Genomic DNA, 21,348 nt, shown 5'->3' with positions numbered 1-21,348 from the left:
GACGCGGCCTCTTTCCATAAAAGTGTTTGGAGAGTGAGCCTGTGCCCATTGGCCGGGAGCATGTATAACTTTATGACGGCCTCAGTTCCCGGGTCTGAAACCGGAAAATCCCCACAGTGTGTGCCCTGGGGGAATTAATAAGTCTGCAGTGACTTCAGGGTATTGGTGCACAGAGAGGTGACTGAAAAGCACCAAGAGAGTGAGCGCTGCTTCACTGAGGATGTCAAAAGACAGTGTGCTAATGTAATGAAGAAGCTGCTAAGCCTGCAGGCTGTGACAGGTGACAGTAAGGTATCAAGCCTTTCTTAAAGGTCGCACATATGTGAACTATCTTCCTCCTTTCAAATCAAGTTGTTGCTTCCTGTTAGACTGTTGAAACCACAAATCTCATGTATGACTGGAACCTGCAAGTGCTTTGCCTCCATCAGTAAAGTTATTGAAATGCCTTGTGTGTAAGCTGATATTCCTTAAACTACTCAACGAGGAAGTGTAAACATCCTGTATAGCATTTAGCGGCTCGTTACCATCATCATCATCCACTTAAGTAGCCATTCCAGACCCGTCTAAGAGAAAAGTACTGTACAGAAGTTTATGCACATAACAAAATGAATGAAAACTGCATACACATTATAAATGTAAGATTATTACCCTTTAATGACAAAAAATGTTATTTCAATACAATTTACTACATTTGCAAGGACTTTGCGGCAAAAAGACATTGAAAATGACTCATATATATGTATATTTTTTTTATTAAAGTGTGATAAACATAACCACTTCTGTAATATAATAACTTGAAACCATTTAATGATTGATATACAAAAATATCTGTACACAGAGGATTGGTTATACTGTGCAACACAACAATGACAAGATCATTGGGAAAAAAAGCAACCATCATATTGAAACATAGGTAGATCATTCTGCATCAGGGACAAAGGGGGACTCTTTAGTAAATGTTTCAATAGATTAAAGCCTATCTCTGATTTTGAGGTACTTTGGCTACAATATATTATTACTAGCTAAAATTCTCTTGTATCATATATAACTATACTGAGAGGACAGACCGATCTGAGAAACATCAGCAGGCTCGCGACTGTTCCAAAAGTAATTTCCTGGCTCTCTACCCTGAAAGCCCATTTTAAACTAACGAGTTCTTTACTTCCAGAGCTTGTAAACTAAAGTACATTTCTACCTGTAAATTCCAAAATACCAATTGTTTTCTACATAGGTGCAAAATTCAGTACTAATTAGTTTCTTTATGGGGACATGGCTCAGTTTTTCTGATATATAGCCGCAAACCTCTTGCATTGACAAAGATTTCCTCCCCAGGTCCAGGGCCCGCACTCCGCTGCGGCCCTTGCCTCTGTTGATTGTATGCAGCGCTGCAGTCAATCATGAAGCACAGTGGCCCCGCCTTTGCAGACAGCACGAGCTGCTGAGCACTAATTAGTTGCAGCTATATAGTTTACAAAGGGAACCACCATTGAGTCCATGAATACAAAAACAAATGACAGCCAGACCATTTAAATTCTGATCTTAAATGTGCATGGCACAGTATTAGACACTGAGTTGTACCACAGTAATTCCATGCCAAGACACTCACATAGTATCCTACTGACCCGATGGCCTCCTTCCTTGCCTTCACATAACTTAGCCCAAAATTTTCAAGGTGAGAATATCAACTTTAAAAAAAACAAACCAAAAACATGATTTTACGATACTCTGTTACAAGATGCCTTTGGTGTGGATGTGTCAGTTTGACCAGTCAGTAATTGTGATCTGAACTGTAGCCAGTCGAGGTTTTGGCCATCATGTCTGAATATTTTACTGAATTTGTTTATTAAAATAATGGGATTCCTTTACCAAATTCAAAAAAACGGTAAAGCTGGAAACATCTGTACCCCCATAGACCTCCATTACAGGCATTGCTTTTAGTCGAGAACAGCTAGTGATGCATTACATTACCGAGGCGACTTATGGCAGCACACGAGTATCTATAACGCTGGAGGACAGTGAGGCAGCGCAGCACCACGCAGCCTGCTGTGTACAGTACGAGGGCACACTCATCTCCCTTCTGTCTCCTCCCCATTTTTAATATACCATGTGCCTTTTGGGTAACAGACACATTGTATAATAAAAAAAATCTATAAAATAGAAGAAAGCAATATTTATTTAAAGTCATCTACACATAACTCAAAAAGGCATACATATAAAAAATGGGGAACAATAAGACCTGATGAGTCCCAATATATCAAGTGACTTTATTTTCTAAAAGTACATATGAAAAATGACAGCTGCAATGTGACTATGGCAGGTCAGTGTACGCGCTCCTCTATAGCAGCCCAAGGTTCTCTGAGAAGGTCGACCTATGGTCGAAGTGTTAGACTTCCGATCTGGAGTAGCCTATATTCCAGTGCATCCGCAGCTAGCGCCCGCCACCCGCCGTCATCACTACATCTATAATAACAGGGCTCATTAGCAGGTAGATGAGCTCTTGTGATAAATCGGACAGATAATTGTAAAGACTGCGCGGTACAGGACAGCTTTACGTCTAGTTGTCTGACGCATGAAGAGTCCTTAGACGCCTACGTTGACTTGACTGAATACCCTGGAGTCTTAACCATTGCACAACAAATTCATTATCATTACATGTGTAACTCCGTTCACGGCTTAAACCTTCGGGACACTTTCTGCCCTGCCTTGAACATTTGATACCCTGAACCACCGAAGATTACTTGTGCTGTCTGTTTATTACCCTTTAGGGCTCACTCAGATGTCCATTTTTCAAGTACGTGTTCTATCTGTATTTTTCACCAAGAGAACTTGAACCCATTATATTCTATAGGGCTGATCACGCGCCCGTGTATTTTTGCTGACCGAGAAGTCCACACAAAAGCACAGAGACATTTTCAATTTTGTTCCATGTCAAGAATCAGAATCACTAATGCAAATCTATCATATCGGACAGCATTCATCTATGTTCGGTCTTGTGTGCTGTCCAGTTTTCAAGTTTTTTTATAGGAGTAACTTGGGAAAACTTGCATGCAAAAAAATGATAGTTAAAAAATGACACACTGATGTAAAACGGATCCAATACACTGAAGAAAGTCTGTATGAGAAAAATCACTAACGTCTGAATGAGGCCTTAGTGGCATGGGCCTGAAATAGATTTTTGGATGTCATCAATATACTGAATACATGCAGCTCCATGAACATAAGTGGTTGTGAAAGTACTTGAAAAAGCTGAAAAATACAAAAACCAAATGGCAGGAAATGAACAAACATATGTGTGTGTGTGTATATATGTTATATATATACATACGTACATACATACCGCAAACGTAATATGACTCCTTCAGTCTTTAAATGAACGGCGGTCCCAGAGCTTAGATGCCTACAAATCAGAATAATATGTCATACCATTCTATGATATGAATATTCCTTAAAGGGGTTTTGCACTTTAAGAAAAATGGACCCCAGATGCTTTTATATACCGTAGATAATGAACAGAGCAGATACCCCCTACTGCTGCTCCGGTCTCACTGTTTTGGCTGCAGCAGTGACGGCTCTTCAGCAGCTCACATCACCTCTGCAGCCAATCACTGATCCCGCTGCAGCAGTGACGGCTCTTCAGCAGCTCACATCACCTCTGCAGCCAATCACTGATACCGCTGCAGCAGTGACGGCTCTTCAGCAGCTCACATCACCTCTGCAGCCAATCACTGATCCCGCTGCAGCAGTGACGGCTCTTCAGCAGCTCACATCACCTCTGCAGCCAATCACTGATCCCGCTGCAGCAGTGACGGCTCTTCAGCAGCTCACATCACCTCTGCAGCCAATCACTGATTCCGCTGCAGCAGTGACGGCTCTTCAGCAGCTCACATCACCTCTGCAGCCAATCACTGATCCCGCTGCAGCAGTGACGGCTCTTCAGCAGCTCACATCACCTCTGCAGCCAATCACTGATCCCGCTGCAGCAGTGACGGCTCTTCAGCAGCTCACATCACCTCTGCAGCCAATCACTGATTCCGCTGCAGCAGCGGAGAGCTGGTGTTGGAACTAAAGAGGGCGAGTACCTTCTCCGTTTGTTATGTTAGGTACCTATATAAAAATGTAAAATTTAAAGTGCAAAAACCCTTTCACAAAAGTCTATCGGCTCAAACTGACAGTATAAACTGATCACACAGCCATGGAGGGGATTTAACCCCTATGAAATCCCGCCTTAAGTGATTTCATCACAGCCTCTGTACCGCAAAAATTGAGGTTTAATCAAATATATTAATTAAGATTCTTGGCGCACCCTTCATGTAGCCAAAAGCTTCAGTGCACCGTTCCACAGACTGGTTTTGCATGTCCTCGCCTCCCTCACTGGTGATTGATAGTGCTGACCGGCCTGAGCTTTCTCTGCAGGTAGTGTTTGCTTTTGTATTGAAGAACTAAAATAAATTACGGTAACTTTTTGATGATATTCTAATCTTGTGAGAAGCCCCTGTATATACAAAGGATTCTTCTTTTACCAAAAATCATTTAAAAAACAATGGAGCATGTAAATGTTACAATAAATATTATTGAATTCTGATGGGAGGCAAACCCAAGCATCATTACAGACTAAATGTTTATTTTTTAGGATGTCTCTATAAAAGCTGTACCACGAGATCAAACTGAAAAAGCACAGTGGTTCTAATAAGTGCAAGCGTGATTGTCTTAAGAATCAACTAGGACAATGGCGTGACGAGCTATATACATAAACACATATTAAAAGTATTGCAAATACACGTATCACATAACTTCTTCTATATATATTTATTATACAATACATTTATATAAAAATATTTTATTACAGTATCCGACAAAGCTTTACTTTAAACTATACTAAAAGATGGTTAGTGCAGTCATTCCCCTTGTGCACTCAGGTAGTGGTATACACAGGATTTATAAATTTCTAAATGTCGCCATAAATTTATATTTTAGATCTAAGCCTGTTTCGATAGTAAATTATTGTAACGTTATCATGAGGAATACTGAGATACAGCAATGCAGCTACTGTATGAGGATGTAGCTAAGTTGCAAGTGCATTTACACGCCCACAGTGCACTTCCATGCTAATTTGCATATGGATACAAAGCTTGATTTCATAGTGCTGGCAGATCAGAATATTACAAAACAGGTATGATTTTTTATTGTAGTAGTATGAGCTGTACAACCATAGTTTCAGTAGTAAAATCATTATGACAGGTTCCCTTTAAATCCACTCCTGGCCTTGGCTTAAAGGGAGTTTTTCAGCCCAAACCTACAGTATATATCCCCATATTCATCAGGTCTTAAGGAGGGGAATGAGGCGCACACCACTTAATGAATTTGGTAAATCAGCAACTCCATGACCCTCAAAAGAAATGTTACTCCAGTTCGGGACTAGAGTCATACAGTCATGGCCAAAAGTATTGACACTCCTGCAATTCTGTCAGATAATACTCATTTTCTTCCTGAAAATGATGGCAAACACAAATTATTTGTTATTATTATCTTCATTTAATTTGTCTTAAATGAAAAAAAACACAAAAAGAATTGTCCTAAAGCCAAATTGGATATAATTCCACACCAAACATAAAAATGGGGGTGGACAAAAGTATTGGCACTGTTCGAAAAATCATGTGATGCTTCTCTAATTTGTGTAATTAACAGCACCTGTAACTTACCTGTGGCACCTAACAGGTGTTGGCAATAACTAAATCACACTTGCAGCCAGTTGACATGGATTAAAGTTGACTCAACCTCTGTCCTGTGTCCTTGTGTGTGCCACATTGAGCATGGAGAAAAGAAAAAAGACCAAAGAACTGTCTGAGGACTTTAGAAACCAAATTGTGAGGAAGCATGAGCAATCTCAAGGCTACAAGTCCATCTCCAAAGACCTTAATGTTCCTGTGTCTACCGTGCGCAGTGTCATCAAGAAGTTTAAAGCCCATGGCACTGTGGCTAACCTCCCTAGATGTGGACGGAAAAGAAAAATTGACAAGAGATTTCAACGCAAGATTGTGCGGATGTTGGATAAAGAACCTCGACTAACATCCAAACAAGTTCAAGCTGCCCTGCAGTCCGAGGGTACGACAGTGTCAACCCATACTATCCATCGGCGTCTGAATGAAAAGGGACTGTATGGTAGGAGACCCAGGAAGACCCCACTTCTTACCCCGAGACATAAAAAAGCCAGGCTGGAGTTTGCCAAAACTTACCTAAAAAAGCCTAAAACGTTTTGGAAGAATGTTCTCTGGTCAGATGAGACAAAAGTAGAGCTTTTTGGGCAAAGGCATCAACATAGAGTTTACAGGAGAAAAAAGAGGCATTCAAAGAAAAGAACACGGTCCCTACAGTCAAACATGGCAGAGGTTACCTGATGTTTTGGGGTTGCTTTGCTGCCTCTGGCACTGGACTGCTTGACCGTGTGCATGGCGTATGAAGTCTGAAGACTACCAACAAATTTTGCAGCATAATGTAGGGCCCAGTGTGAGAAAGCTGGGTCTCCCTCAGAGGTCATGAGTCTTCCAGCAGGACAACGACCCAAAACACACTTCAAAAGCACTAGAAAATGGTTTGAGAGAAAGCACTGGAGACTTCTAAGGTGGCCAGCAATGAGTCCAGACCTGAATCCCATAGAACACCTGTGGAGAGATCTAAAAATGACAGTTTGGAGAAGGCACCCTTCAAATATCAGGGACCTGGAGCAGTTTGCCAAAGAGAAATGGTCTAAAATTCCAGCAGAGCATTGTAAGAAACTCATTGATGGTTACCGGAAGGGGTTGGTTGCAGTTATTTTGGCTAAAGGTTGTGCAACCAAGTATTACCGTAGGCTGAGGGTGCCAATACTTTTGTCTGGCCCATTTTTGGAGTTTTGTGTGAAATGATCAATGTTTTGCTTTTTGCTTCATTCTCTTTTGTGTTTTTTTATTTAAGACAAATTAAATGAAGATAATAATACCAAATAATTTGCGTTTGCACTCATTTTCAGGAAGAAACGGAGTAATATCTTCCCTCTCCTAGTGTATCCTCACCCATCCCCTGCAGACTGTGAGCCCTCGCGGGCAGGGTCCTCCCTCCTTATGTACTCGTGTGCCTTGTTATCTGCTCATGTTTAATGTATTTGTCTATATTTGCCCCGTATTCACATGTAAAGCGCCATGGAATAAATGGCGCTATAAAAATGTATAATAATAAAAAATAATAATAATATCTGACAGAATTGCAGGGGTGTCAATACTTTTGGCCATGACTGTATTTCTGGAGTCAGAAATGCTGTCACTTTTTCATGAATTCGACTTGTGGGAGTAGCTATGACCGTCCGCCCCGGCTGCTCCCATTTTGGAAGAGCAGCCTTGGCCTAGCAAGAAAACTCAAATATTGCAAAAGTTTTTGTTCAAAAGTTTTGCAACTTCTCTGGTGTAAACACTTTGATGAATCAGGACTATAGTTTCGTAGGCGATACAGCCCTCATAAAAAAAAATAAAAAAAAAAAATCGCACTTTTAGTGCTCCAATTTTTGCCTCTGTTCTGCAGAAACTGAAGTTTAATTCAATCTACTATCTAGGTGCTCGGTGTACCCTAGGTGTGGCCAAGATGCTCAGTGTACTGTTCAGTCCACTGGTTTTGCATACCCCACCTCCTTCACTGGGGATTGACAGCACTGACTTTCCTTAATTTTCTCTGTAAACAGTGCTTGTGTCAGACAAGCCAACACTGTCAATCACCAGTGAGGGAGGTGGGGCATGCAAAACTAATGGGCGGAGAAGTGCACTGATTAGCCTCATGGCCTCTCGGGAGTTAGTGCTGACAGTATCCCTTTAAAAATTATTTTCCAAAGCTACAGTGCCAATAAGGCCTAACAGATAAGGCAGTGTGTTCTCTAGCAAACACCTTCAGAATATTTTCACCCACTTTCTCAGCTAAGTGTCCCTTTCTAAATACAGCTCTGCAAATCTAGAGTCAACAGTGCAACAGTTATAGCTTATTCCATAAACTCAGAATATATATACTATATATATATCTCAATAATAACAGATCTACCAGGGCGACAAGTGTCTATTCAGCCATACCACTACTTCCATATGTAAAAAGAGGTGAAATGTTCCCTTTAATACTATGTAGCGGTGATTTAAGGGGACTTTACACAATAAGATGCGCATATATATAAGGAACATATACAACATACAGTAAGTGATTACTGCACTCTGACTCTATGTATCATGTGTTCAGAAGCAGCAAATGTCCGTCTGAAAGTCATTACTAGGAATACACCCATTAGGTATCAGACCATTACTGTAGAGAGACAGCACCTGTCTCTATGATTAATCTGTATAGAGATTTCTAAAAATAAATAAATAAATAAATTTCATTTTATCCCAAACTTGAGGAATGATATTTAAAAGATTGTTTTATCCTTTTCTCATCTAAATCTACAGCTCTGGCAAAAATTAAGAGAAAACTACAAAATGTTCAGTTTGTCTGATTTTTCTCTTTATGGGTATATTTTTGAGTAAAATGTAAATTGTTCTAAGTCTATAAACTTCTAAGTCTATAAACTTCTGACATGTCTCCGAATTTCCAAGCAATAAATTTTGTATTTTTTTCTGACACAGAAAAATGGTCAAAATAAAAAAAAAACAGTGCTTTCAGACCTCAAATAATCCAAAGAAAACAAGTTCATAATCATTTAGAAACAACAATACTGATGTTTTGACTCAGGAAGAGATCAGAAATCAATATTTAGTGGAATAACCATGATTTTTAGTCACAGCTTTCATGCGTCTTGGCATGCTTTCCACCAGTCTATCACACTTAGTTCTTCTTCTTTGTTTGATGGCTTGTGACTATCCATCATCCTCTCGATTACATTCCAGAGGTTTTCAATGGGGTTCAGGTCTGGAGATTGGGCTGCCCATGACAGGGGTTTGATGTGGTGGTCTCTTAATTTTTGCCAGAGCTGTATATAGTTAGACTAATCGCCTAGAGCAATGTTTCCCAAACCTCGTCCTCACGGCCCCCGCACATCGTAGTTTCACGATTTCCTCAGTGTTGCACGGGGGGGAGAGAACCTGTTGCAGTTTCTGATGTCTTAAAGGGAACCTGTCACCAGAAAAAATGCTACTAACCTGCAGATATGGGGTTAATCTGCAAGTTAATTGTGTTACTAACCTGCCGGGTGGCCGCACTTAACCGAATGCTGCATGGACAAAATTAACTTTACTCCCCCAGCAGTGTACGGGTTTCAGTCACCACTCTGAGAGTACAGAGCTGCGGCTGTAACCGGGCTCTCAGCACTGACTGACAGCTGAGCCAGTGTCAGTCAGTGCCGAGGGCCCGGTGACAGCCACCACTCTCTACACTCAGAGCGGCATCTGTAACCATGCCTCTGGTACTGGCCGACAGCCGGCCCCAATGCTGAGCCAGTGTCAGTCCTTCAGTGCCTGGGGCCCAGTGATAGCCATCACTCTTTACACTCAGAGCAGCGTCTGAAACCATGCCTCTGGTACTGGCCGACAACCGTCCCCAATGCTGAGCCAGTGTCAGTCCTTCAGTGCCTGGGGCCCAGTGATAGCCATCACTCTTTACACTCAGAGCGGCGTCTGTAACCATGCATCTGGTACTGGCCGGCAGCCGGCCCCAATGCTGAGCCAGTGTCAGTCAGGGCCGAGGGCATAGTTACAGCCGCCGCTCTCTACAATCAGAGCGGTGACTAAACCCGTACAGGAGCCACGTCCATGACTGGAACCGCAACCCCGCTGGGGGAATAAAGTTAATTTTCTCCCTGCAGTGTTTGACTAAGGGTGGGCACCGGGCAGGTTAGTACCAATATTAACCTGCAGATTAGCCCCATACCTGCAGGTTAAAGGGAACCTGTCACCCCCAAAATCGATGGTGAGGTAAACTAACCGTCATCAGGGGCTTATCTACAGCATTCTGTAATGTTGTAGATAAGCCCCCGATGTAACCTGAAAGAGGAGAAAAAGAGGTTAGATTATACTCACCCAGGGGCGGTCCCGCTGCGGTATGGTCAAATGGCTGTCTCAGGTCCGCTCTGGTGCCTCCCATCTTCATTCCATGACGTCCTCTTCTGGTCTCCACGCCGCGGCTCCGGCGCAGGCGTACTTTGTCTGCCCTGTTGAGGGCAGAGCAAAGTACTGCAGTGCGCAGGCGCTGGGCCTCTCTGACCATTCCGGTGCCTGCGCACTGCAGTACTTTCCTCTGCCCTCAACAGGGCAGACAAAGTACGCCTGCGCCGGAGCCGCGGCGTGGAGACCAGAAGAGGACGTCATGGAATGAAGATGGGAGGCGCCGCAGCGGACCTGAGATACCCATTTGACCATACCGCAGCGGGACCGCCCCTGGGTGAGTATAATCTAACCTCTTTTTCTCCTCTTTCAGGTTACATCAGGGGCTTATCTACAACTTTACAGAATGCTGTAGATAAGCCCCTGATGACGTTGAGCTTACCTCACCATCGATTTTGGGGGTGACAGGTTCCTTTTAATAGTGTTTTTTTCTGGTGACAGGTTCCCTCTAATAATAATTCCATCACCTGTGCAACACTAAGAAAATCCTGAAAACATGACGTGTTGGGGGCCATGAGGATTGGAGTTTGGGAAACACTGCCCTAGAGCAACATAAATAGCACATGTATGCTGCAACACAACGATTTGCCCTTTTTGGGTCTCTGACTCATTAGCATTTACTAAATATATGTCTGCACAAATAGATTTTGATATAATGTAAATTATCTTCAACTGAATTCAGCTTGTTTGCCACTTCCATCATCCAAATCCCTAAAGGAATCTCTTGTAAAGTGCATTATTCAAAGTATACAACAATGGGAACATGTTAAAAGTACTCTTCATTATCAACCGTAGGTGCCCCAGCAGAAGGATTCCTACCAATGAAACATTTATCATTAAACTAGTAAATATGTGATTAATGCAGATCTTCCAAGATTTTACAATACAAACTGTATACATTTTTATTTAATAGCTCTTTTTGATCTTTTGGGACTGGTGCATTTGCTTTGAAAATAGTCAGACTTGTCATATAAAGCTGATATTAAGCTCTTTCTGCCAAAGCCATTTTCCGTCTTTTGTGATTTTCTTTATTCTTCTCTTTCTTCCAACACTCAATATTTTCATTTTTCTGTTGAGGAGGCGAGTTGTAGTTTTGAACAACACCATTTATTTTACTATATAATGTACTAAAAACGTCATGGGAAGGAATTGATTGTATTTAAAAAAAATACTTGGCAACTTGACTGTTCAGGTCAGTACAATTATGGCAATATCACACTGATAATTTTTTTTTTAATGTTTTAGTGGTTACAAAGATTCACAACTTTGTAAAAAAAAAAATTGCTTGGTGCTGCCATTTTCCGAGTATAACTTTCTCATTATTCTGTTCATGGACCTTTGCGATGGCTTTTTTTTTTTTGTGTGGTGGGCTGTAATTTTTATTATGTACCCCGTTTTTTTAATGTATTTTCATCACTTTTCATTGCATTTTTCACCAAAAAAACTGCAATTCTATCATTTTGATTGTGTTTTTGCTTTACACTTTTGACAATACAGGAGAAATAATTTTATAGACACCAAGATATCAAATGTTTATTTTTGAAATGTCTTTATTTTTTTTAGCTGGGTTAAGGAACCTGATTTAAACTACTATAATTATTAATGTTTTAATATTTTTGTAGACAATTTTTATTTCATTATATTTTTTTAGTCCCCCTAGGATCACAGAACTATTGATTCATTTTGATCACTTGTACTATATACTGCAATACTGACTGAAGTATATAATAAGACTACTGATCTCCCATTAGGAGTACCAAGATGGCAGCGATGGAGGCCTTGGCTTCGATGGCAAACATTGGGCTATGCACAATCGCATGTACGTCACATTTCAGGAATGGGTTAAAATAAGCATTTTATGAATCCAGCCATAGAAAAAGAGAGCTCATATGTTCATGTCCGCACTCCTAGCCTGACTGACAGCTGACTCTTGTACTGAGCACTGTGAGATCTCTGCAGGGAGGAGAGACACTGATGAAATGTCAATCAGGAGAGGTAGGTGGAGATTCAGTAGCAGCAAGGAAGGACTTTAAGAAGATGTAAATCAGGCTAATTGGGTATGACAATGTAAAATTCAAAAAAGATTATACAGTTATTCTGATAAGGGTTTTCAACGTAAGTACACCAGCATCTTCAGGTCAAAGAGATCTATTTAATAAAGTATGCAGATTGTATCTGGTGATAGAACTGCTTTAATGTCATCCATTGGAAAAACCAATTAACGATTGATTTGTTTACCACTATAGGTATTGCACATTTGTAACAGAACTGCTTCAGAGATCCAATGATGAGTATTTGGTGCCTTTTATTGTGCATTTTCAGTGCAGAAAAAAAATGAAATTAAAATTCCATCAAAGTGAATGGGATTTATAGAAATCTAAAGCCTGTGCACTTTATATACGGATTTTCCCTATTGACTTATATGAGATGAGTAAAATCCACAGGTAAAAAATAATGTGGTTTTAGTGCTCTTACACAGGATAAAAGTACTAACAACACATTTAACCTGGGCATAACTAACTATCAATAAGATTCTATCAAAGCTATTGAAAAGGAGGTATCCAAAACAGCTGTATTTATCACACGACATTCCAAAAGGAGATAAAAATATCATTAGAAAAAAAAGCGGTAAAAAAACACACTAAAAACACACACAAAAAACAAACAAATCTAGTTTAGCTAATAGTTACTGAATCGCTGTAGAAAATCTCCAACATCAAGAACTGACCAAATACTTATGGTGGGACTGTAGCCTTACACAGGTCTCCACAGCGGATGCAATGTCCGTCACTTTCCATCTTAGAATTGACAGAACTGTAAAACCAATGTCGTCCTATACATGTAACAAATGATTCGAGCGTAGGAAAGGATTTAATTATCCATGAACGTAACCTTTACCATCGCTGTATCCATACCTCCACATACATTTCAATCAATAGCAATATCTAAAATAATATGTAAAAATAAACGCTTCAGCAGCTAAGTATTCATGTGCAAATCGTCAACTGAAGGAATGATATGGTGTGAACATACAGTAGCAATATTCATAGCCTGTCCCAGCAGATACTGGCAACAAAGAGCAAAGCTTTCCTCATTTACAGTTATACGGAAGCAAAAAGTGCTCCCTCCAAAACAGAAAATATTTCTCTTTTTTTCTTACAAAATGTAAACATGATTTAATATTGTTTATATACATTATTACACATGCCTGCCTTTTTCCCCATTTTAGGCTTGCTGTGAACTTTTCGTCCACATGCGGTCGGGTCACTTTTCTTCTGCGGCTTCCATAGATCTCTCGGAGAGTCACCCGACTCGTGCAATAATTTCATTGGCTGTATGCCTACGCGATTAATGTAAGAGCGGCTTTTCTGTGCAGACTGAGGCTTCACATCATGGATGTGATTGACAAGGTGGAAATTTCCTCGACTCCTGCAAAACAAAGAATATTTAGTTAATGTTTCAGTACATCGTGCTATCAGAGTAAACTGGTAAGCTGCAGTATAAAGATTGAAGCATGGACACTGTACTGTATGTTAAAGGGGTATTCTTAGGTTGTCTCTTGAGCAGCTCTAAGCAATGCCTTCTCCTTAGTTTCCTTACTTCCTGGCTTCAGACAGGGCGACTCGCCTCTTTGTGTGAGTTCTGGTGAATAGTAGAACTGTAGCATTTGTACGACTATGAAGCTCAGCACAAGTTCTGCTGTAACACATTCAGGTCTGCGCTGTAATCACTGTATTTACAAATAGAGATATCGGGGCCATTAATCCCTTCCCGACATGCACCTACGGGAGTTGCCGCAAATCGCACGTGTGATACTTGGTGCATACCCGGGCACCATCAGCAAACTCGAGTAACGAGCACTTGCTTTCATCATTACGTAGGATAGATTATCAATATCATTATCCAGGTCAGATCCCTTAAGACATTCCTAAGCCCAATAGCCTATAGCAGTAATGACAAAATGAAGGCCTGTTCTTAGGAAAGGTCATCAATATTAGAACGTTGAGGAACTCGCCAGACTGCTGTTGGCTATTCAGATATTGTCAATAGTTCAACCTCTACTGATCTATAAGTGATGGTCTATCCATAGGATGGGCCATAAATTCTGAAGAAAAAAAACAGATAATACCAAAGGTATTCCTATAACTTGAACACTTAAGTATACTAAGCAAAACAGTACACCCTTATGGATTCACACGCCTTCTTAGCAATACAGATACAATACCAAGCGCTGTTCTGTTATACAGAATATTGAATTTTATTATTTAGTGATGCAGACAATGGATGTGAAGCTTTTACAACCTCACAATATTTCTCACTAATTGTGGTTGTCATTCTAGAAAAAGAATCAGTAAATGGGTTTATAAGTACAATGGATTTCATAAATGTTAGATTACAAATCAAGCAGTTGAGTAAGGAAGCTATCTAAAGGAGAACTGTGCAGGAACGACAGAATTGGATATACTGTATTTTTTTTATATTGAAGGGGTTATCCACTACTTCGACAACCTCTTATGAATCCCCTTGTTTAACCCTCCTGCAGAGTCGGCACTGCTCTCCCAGTGATCACTTGCCACTAATGTGTCAGGCAATCACTGCAGCCAATGAGCCCTAGATTCACTCTCCCCTCCTACGGACATAACTGACATCTGGAGTAAGAGCTGCGGCTTCTCTCTCACTTTCTCCGTACGTCTTGATTTGTCCAAAGGAGAGGAGAGTGATAACAGCACTGATTGGCCGCAGTGATCGCATGACATGTCCTCTCCCCTCTGTACCAGTCTGTCACTGTAAACCTGTTTACTGTAAAGTATGTAACCCCTTTCTCATATACAGCACCATGGAATTAATGGTGCTATATAAATAAATAATAATAATAATAATCCCCAGGAGAGCCAATGCCAACACTGCTGGAATGCCGCCAGCACAAGAGGTGAGTATAAGTGTTATTATTTTACTGGGGGTAAACATAGAGATTGAGAAGGGGTTGTTTGAGTAGTGGACCACCCCTTTAACTCTGTTCCATGAAACAAATAGTCCTGTTCAGCCTTTTTTTAATAAGTCTGCATTGTGCTGATCCAGAAAGGCTGTACTGGGCCTCTTGCCTTAAAGGGATGCTGACATGACAGGGTTAAAGTGGGAATAAAGGGAGCTGGGTAGTTTATTGGGAAACTTAGGGTTAAAAAAGTCAGTGGTGGAGTTTAGGTTTGAACAAGAGAGAAGAGAGGTCAAAGGTGGGAGAGGGAGGGTTATATAAGGGTCAGCCATCTCCTTAGGGGCAACCATTTTAGGTGACCATCAGCTAGTGAGAAAAGCTCCCACCAACTTTCACTTTTGATATAATATGTGTCATGGATAACATTTTTGGGGTTATTGTAAGTTTATATTTGTTGGTTGATTTTGGAATATCATATAAATTATATCGTAGAAGTACGGCATAGGGGAAGGTCCTCGAAGTTAGTGGAGTTGGTTAATGGTGGATCAGTGGGAGGGACCTCAAGAGGTCCTGGACCCCCCCATGGGTGGATTTAAGGGGACGGGTTTTTAAGTAATCCCAGGAAGGGATTAAAGGGCCCGTGAATAATGGTGATGGACATTGGCCAGGTTGGTTAATAGTTGTCTCTGAGTTGGTGCATAGCGGCTAGAGGTAAGACATGACCTGGGGTCAAGGTGGGCTTAGGCTAGGTTCACATTGCGTTAGTGCAGTCCGTTCAACGCATATGTTAAACGGACTGCGTTAACGTGAGTGCCAAAAAAGATCGCGTTTATGCGATCGTGCTAGCGCAGATGCTCTATCTGTGCTAGCGGTGACGGACCCGAAAACGCTGCAGACTGCGTCCGAGGGTCCGTCACAGAATGATGGCACATCGCTAACGCATGCCGATTATGACATGCATTAGCGATGCGCTACATAATGGCAGTTAATGGGTGCGCTAACGCATCCGTTACATAGCGTTACTGCCGCTATGTAACGGATCCCGTCAGCGCATTGCCATTAACGCAATTAACCCAGTCTAATTAAACCTGTGGTTTATAGTTTTGGGGCTTTGAGGACCACCCCCCTGGAAGGTTATTGTCTACATTGTTTGTTAATAAATGTTAATAAAAGGCTGCAGTGACCAATTAACCCAATTTAAGTGTGGTGTGTTTATTTTGTAGTTTATAAGGTAAAACAAAGGAGGGGATTAAGAGGAGAGGGTAAATTAAAGCTCACATGACTGGCAAATACCCCTATGTCATGTTTTTTTTTTAATGAAGGGTATGAATAAATGGAATAATTAGTTAAAGTGCCCAATTGGCGCTTATAATATCAGTCTGTGTGGTTATTCATCCATTTCCAGGATGAGATGTTATTTTATTGGAACTACAAGTAATTTCTACAAGCTCCTAGGAAAGTGAACACTTCTTGTTCAAAACTGTCAGGCATAAAGTGTGGGTTTGGGGGGGCAAGATCTAGGTACTCAGGCTACATGCGCCAAAGGCACCACCTAGTAGTTAGCAGGTATCCCTTAAAGGGAACCTCTCACCCCCAAAATCGAAGGTGAGCTAAGGCCACCGGCATCAGGGGCTTATCTGCAGTGCGCAGGCCCTCGGCCTCTCTGACCTTTCCCGGCGCCTACGCACTGCAGTACTTTGCTCTGCCCTCAAGAAGGAAGACAAAATATGCCTGCGCCGGAGCCGCGGTGTGAAGACAAAAAGAGGACGTCATTGTAAGAAGATAGGAGGCCCGGACCGGGGCGCCCATCGGACCAGAACGGGATCGGGACCGCCCCTGGGTGAGTATAATATAACCTCTTTTTCTCATATTTTAGGATACATCGGGGGCTTATTTACAGCATTCCAGAATGCTGTAGATAAGCCCTTGTTGCTGGTGGGCTTAGCTCACCTTCGATTTTGGGGGTGACAGGTTCCCTTTAAAATGACAGGTGATTACATTATGTTAGAACTGATAATGAGATTTCAGATAAACACACAGAATAATTTATACATACTGGCACTTGCTTTTCCGGCTAGCTTGAAAATGTACAACCTGTTGGATGAAAAGAAAGGTTACATGTACATGATAATATAATAGAAAATCTCAATATTCCTAAGACTTTATTATGCAGGAAAAGCATATGGGTAAAGGCGCTGTCCCATGATTAGATAATACATTTTTGTTAAACCACACAAAACATTGTGACTCCCCCAAAATGTTGCACCCCCTCCATTCAGCTAATAAGCCCAGTGCCATCAGCAGGAATCACTCCACTGTCTGTGTACGAGAGCAAAATTTAAAACATTCGAGGAAATTAATTTTTCAATGATTACAATTGAAAAATTACTATATTTTCCCTGTTCCACCCAAGAGACTTAAAAAGGGAACCTGCAGCCAGGTTTTTCCCCTATAAAGTAAGGCCGCCATCATGATAGATCTTTTTACAGCATACTGGATCGTTATTAATCCACTATGCAACTCCCAAAATAGACCTTTTATTCTACTCACCAATGGGGCCGTCGGGTCTGATGGGCGTCTCCGGTCTTGATCCGGCGCTTCCTCTCTCGTCACAATTGCCATCCTTCTTTGCTGATTCATTTGGATGATGTGTCCTACGTCATCTAGACACTGTCACCCATCGAGCTCCTGCACCGCTGCACTTCTCTGTGCAATGCCCTGGGCAGAGAAAACTACTATAGTGCGTATGCACCAGCTTTACTTCCAGGTCATCAGCGTTCTTTGGCCTTTCCCAGCACTCTATTGTACTTTGCATTGCCCTCGGTATCATCCGCAAGAAGCAGGAAGAAGAAGGCCATCACAAGAAGAGAGCAGGCGCCAGATCAAAACCAGAGATGCTCATCGGACTGGACAGCGCCATCTCTGAGTTTTATGAAAGGTCTTTTTTGGGATCTGCAGAATGGATTGGGGAATTTTTTTTTACTGCATTCCAGTAGTTTGTAAAAAAGGCCCTAATGGTGGTGGCCATACTTCATATGGGGAAAAGTTGGTGACAGGTTCTCCTTAATACTGAAGTGTAGCAAAACCTGTTTAATGTTCAGCATTTGCATGTCCTATAGCCTCTCCATTAGTAATCCATGGGCTTAATGTCACCTGAGAATACAAAAGTGACATCAACCCCCAAATATGAACCCCCCACTTGCCACCACAACAGGGCAAGTGGGAAGAGCCGGGCAAAGAGCTAGTATCTAATAGATGCGCATTTTCTGGGTGGCTACGGGCTGCTATTCTTACCAGCCTGACAATACTAGCCCCCAACTGTCTGCTTTAGATTGGCTTCTTGTCAAAAATGGGGGGGGGGACCTTTGCTGTTTTGTTTAAATTATTTATTTAAATAATTAAACAATCAGCGTAGGGATCCCTCTATTCTTGATAACCAGTCTTGCTAAAGTTGACAGCAGAGGGTTGCAGCCCCCAGCTGTGAGTTTTCCCTGGCTGGTTATCAAAAGTATAAAATTATTTACAGCGCAGGAGCCAGCTGATGAATACTCCCATCAGCTGCTCCTGCTCTCACTGTTATAAGTGGCAGCAGGTTTACTTAGGTAAACTTTATGCCTACGATCACAGCTGCATGCTCACGCTGTCTTTTGACAGCGTGGGAACTGCGGCTGTCTGACTGGAGGTGATGATTTTACCGCTGATCAGAAGCTGTGTTTGACACGCTGTCATGCACTTGACAGCGTGGCAAACACTGGATGTTTCGGCCCCCCCCATTCAAGTGAATGGGGTTCGGGTTCCGGTCCGGGTACTGTTTATAACTGTTCGGCCGAACCTGAACATCCAGGTGTCTGCCCATCTCTAATCATGATTTGTTTTTCTTTTGTCATATTTAAAAAAAATGGATCAGTTTCCATCAGTGCTGTAAATCAGAATTTCATCAGTTTATCATGTCATCAGCGTGCTGTATGACTTTTTCATGGACAAAAGAGTTGAATGTGGGATTTTGATCCATGACTAGGATGAAAATCTATCATGTCTCCAATTTTTTTTAATTCATGGATACTTGGTCTGCAAAAAAACTGAAAGTGAACATGATTGATATATAAGACTTTAATTGGGTATTGTTTGATCTGTGAAGCACAGATAGAACACAGTCACTAAAGCTGAGCACACTCATTAACCTTCGTCAGGCTGCATAATTTTACAACGTTAACAGGCTGCAGAGGTACATTTGTACCTTCATATATACCTCCACTTTGATATTTGGCCAATATATTCTGGACCAAAACTGCAGAAATGTCACGAAATTTCAGCCCCCTACGGCTTTTCGAAAAAAAAAAAAGTTATTGCAATTTTAAAACGGAATAGTTACAATTGTACCTACTCAGCCGGACGAAGGTTAAAGACAAAAAAATCAGCCAAAACCATCAATTTTGGTGGAATTGGACAATTAACAAATAAGTGTGATGGCTTCTGAATCTCTTACCACTGCGGTTGTGGATACAAAGACAGATCAGGCATGCTGTAATTCACAATGAACAGTCTTTTGTTTTCCCGAAAAATAACCCAGGGTTTGAAGGGCCAGCAAATAACTAATTCCATTCCCCATAATAAAGAGGTTGTCCGTCCAAATCGATAAGTTTACAGTCACTCAGAGACCGTAGACTTATGAATCCCCCCAGATCATGCACTGTGCGCTGCGGGGATTCGTCGGTTTCTGAGCCGGGAAATGATCTCTAAAAGGCTAAAGTTAAAGATTACATATTTCCTTTGTATTTTAGGCAAAAAAAAAGGTGTGATTTTTTTCATTTTAAAAATTACAAAAAAGGAAAGTGGGCTGATACAATATTCCTTCAATGATGGTGATAATTTATAATTTACCTGGCACGTTATCTGGTTTAATGGTTGCATTTTAAATATAAGCTGAGGCCGACCTCCGTCCAACAAAATTGTTTGCGATGTGAGTTTATGTTATTTGGCTGAAGGGCAGCGAGCGGGCCATCATTGGAATTAAAATGTTGATTTCTGACATTTTGTCTGGTAATAGGGGGAATCTTATCTGTAACTGACCATTGTCCCAGGAGCTGTAAAGGAGCAGCCAGAACCCACTGAAATCCGTGTCTGTCCAAACACTTCAGTAGCAGCTGCGGGTCGGAGTCTATACGATGCGTTATCTAACTCGTTCCTTCCTTAAGCCCGGTTGTTACAATACATCGGAGAACAGTTCGCTGTTACTTATTTACAGGTTTATAAATATATCAACCTCAGAGAACTGATAATCACTATCTCTTACCATGGCATCCTCAGGAGCAGGCTGACTGTTTTTGATCTGGCGGTTTTGATAAAACTCCAATTGTTTCTCTGCAAGTTCCACTCTCTGCAGAAGGTTCTCGATAAATTGCTGAAGTCTTCTTTTCCCTCGGAACTCTTTTTCAGCAGCAGCTTCCAGAAAGTGATTAATAGAAACCACTTCCCTGTAAGAGAAAAAAAGAAACTAAAACATGTCTATTCAGGTGGCTCACTGGGACACCCCTTCCATGGATGGTGATTTATGGCTTATCTTGCAACTGCACATAGATAGAAAGACATAGTAAGTAGTGATGAGCAAGCGTGCTGTGGGGACTCAAACATACTAATCGAGCACGTCAAAGATACTCTACTAGTACTCGAGCATGCTCAGATAACACTTTATCTGAGCATGTACGCTCATTATTAAAAGGTCAATTACTCTGTGTTAGTGGGGGAAGTAGGACTCACAGGATTTTCAAAGCCTGTCATATACTTTTGATAGTTGTCGGCTTAAGGCCGGCGTCACACTCAGCGTATAAAAATACGGTCCGTAATTTACGGCCGTAATACGCAGAAAAGTCCCCAAAATAGTGGTCCGTAGCTCCTCCGTAGGCAGGGTGTGTCAGCGTATCTTGCGCATGGCATCCTCCGTATGTAATCCGTATGTCATCCGTACTGCGTGTTTTCTCGCAGGCTTGCAAAACCGACATACGGATATACAAGAGATCCATGTGCTCAAAAAATAATAAAAACATATGTACTGTCTATATATATATATATATATATTAATATTTCATCCAGCGCGAGACAGCTTAAAAGCCGGTAATTCAATTACCGGCTTTTGCTTTCTCCTTCCAAAACCCAACATGATATGAGACCTGGTTTACATACAGTAAACCATGTCATATCCCCATTTTTTTTTGCATATTCCACACTACTAATGTCAGTAGTGTGTATGTGCAAAATTTGGGCGTTCTAGCTATTAAATTAAAGGTTTAAATGGCGAAAAAATTGGCGTGGGCT

The 21,348-nt window shown here is 41.4% G+C and overlaps 1 protein-coding gene across 1 annotated transcript in view; it reads right to left on the bottom strand.

The window, feature by feature from the left end:
• Positions 1–11,148: 11,148 nt before the first annotated feature.
• ZNF365 (zinc finger protein 365) overlaps positions 11,149–21,348 on the bottom strand; it is a 46,523-nt gene continuing 36,323 nt past the window's right edge. The window contains exons 3-5 of the mRNA XM_069753623.1: positions 20,330–20,510; positions 17,093–17,130; positions 11,149–13,532 (exon numbers count right to left, since the gene is read on the bottom strand). Coding sequence (XP_069609724.1) covers positions 13,280–13,532; positions 17,093–17,130; positions 20,330–20,510 — 472 coding nt within the window. The 3' untranslated portion in view covers positions 11,149–13,279. The remainder of the gene's footprint in view (positions 13,533–17,092; positions 17,131–20,329; positions 20,511–21,348) is intronic.

This window comes from Ranitomeya imitator, chromosome 2, assembly GCF_032444005.1.
Source record: "Ranitomeya imitator isolate aRanImi1 chromosome 2, aRanImi1.pri, whole genome shotgun sequence".
NCBI classification, from domain to species: domain Eukaryota; kingdom Metazoa; phylum Chordata; class Amphibia; order Anura; family Dendrobatidae; genus Ranitomeya; species Ranitomeya imitator.
Note: the sequence above shows the minus strand (reverse complement) of the source record. Positions and strands in the feature narration are given on the sequence as shown.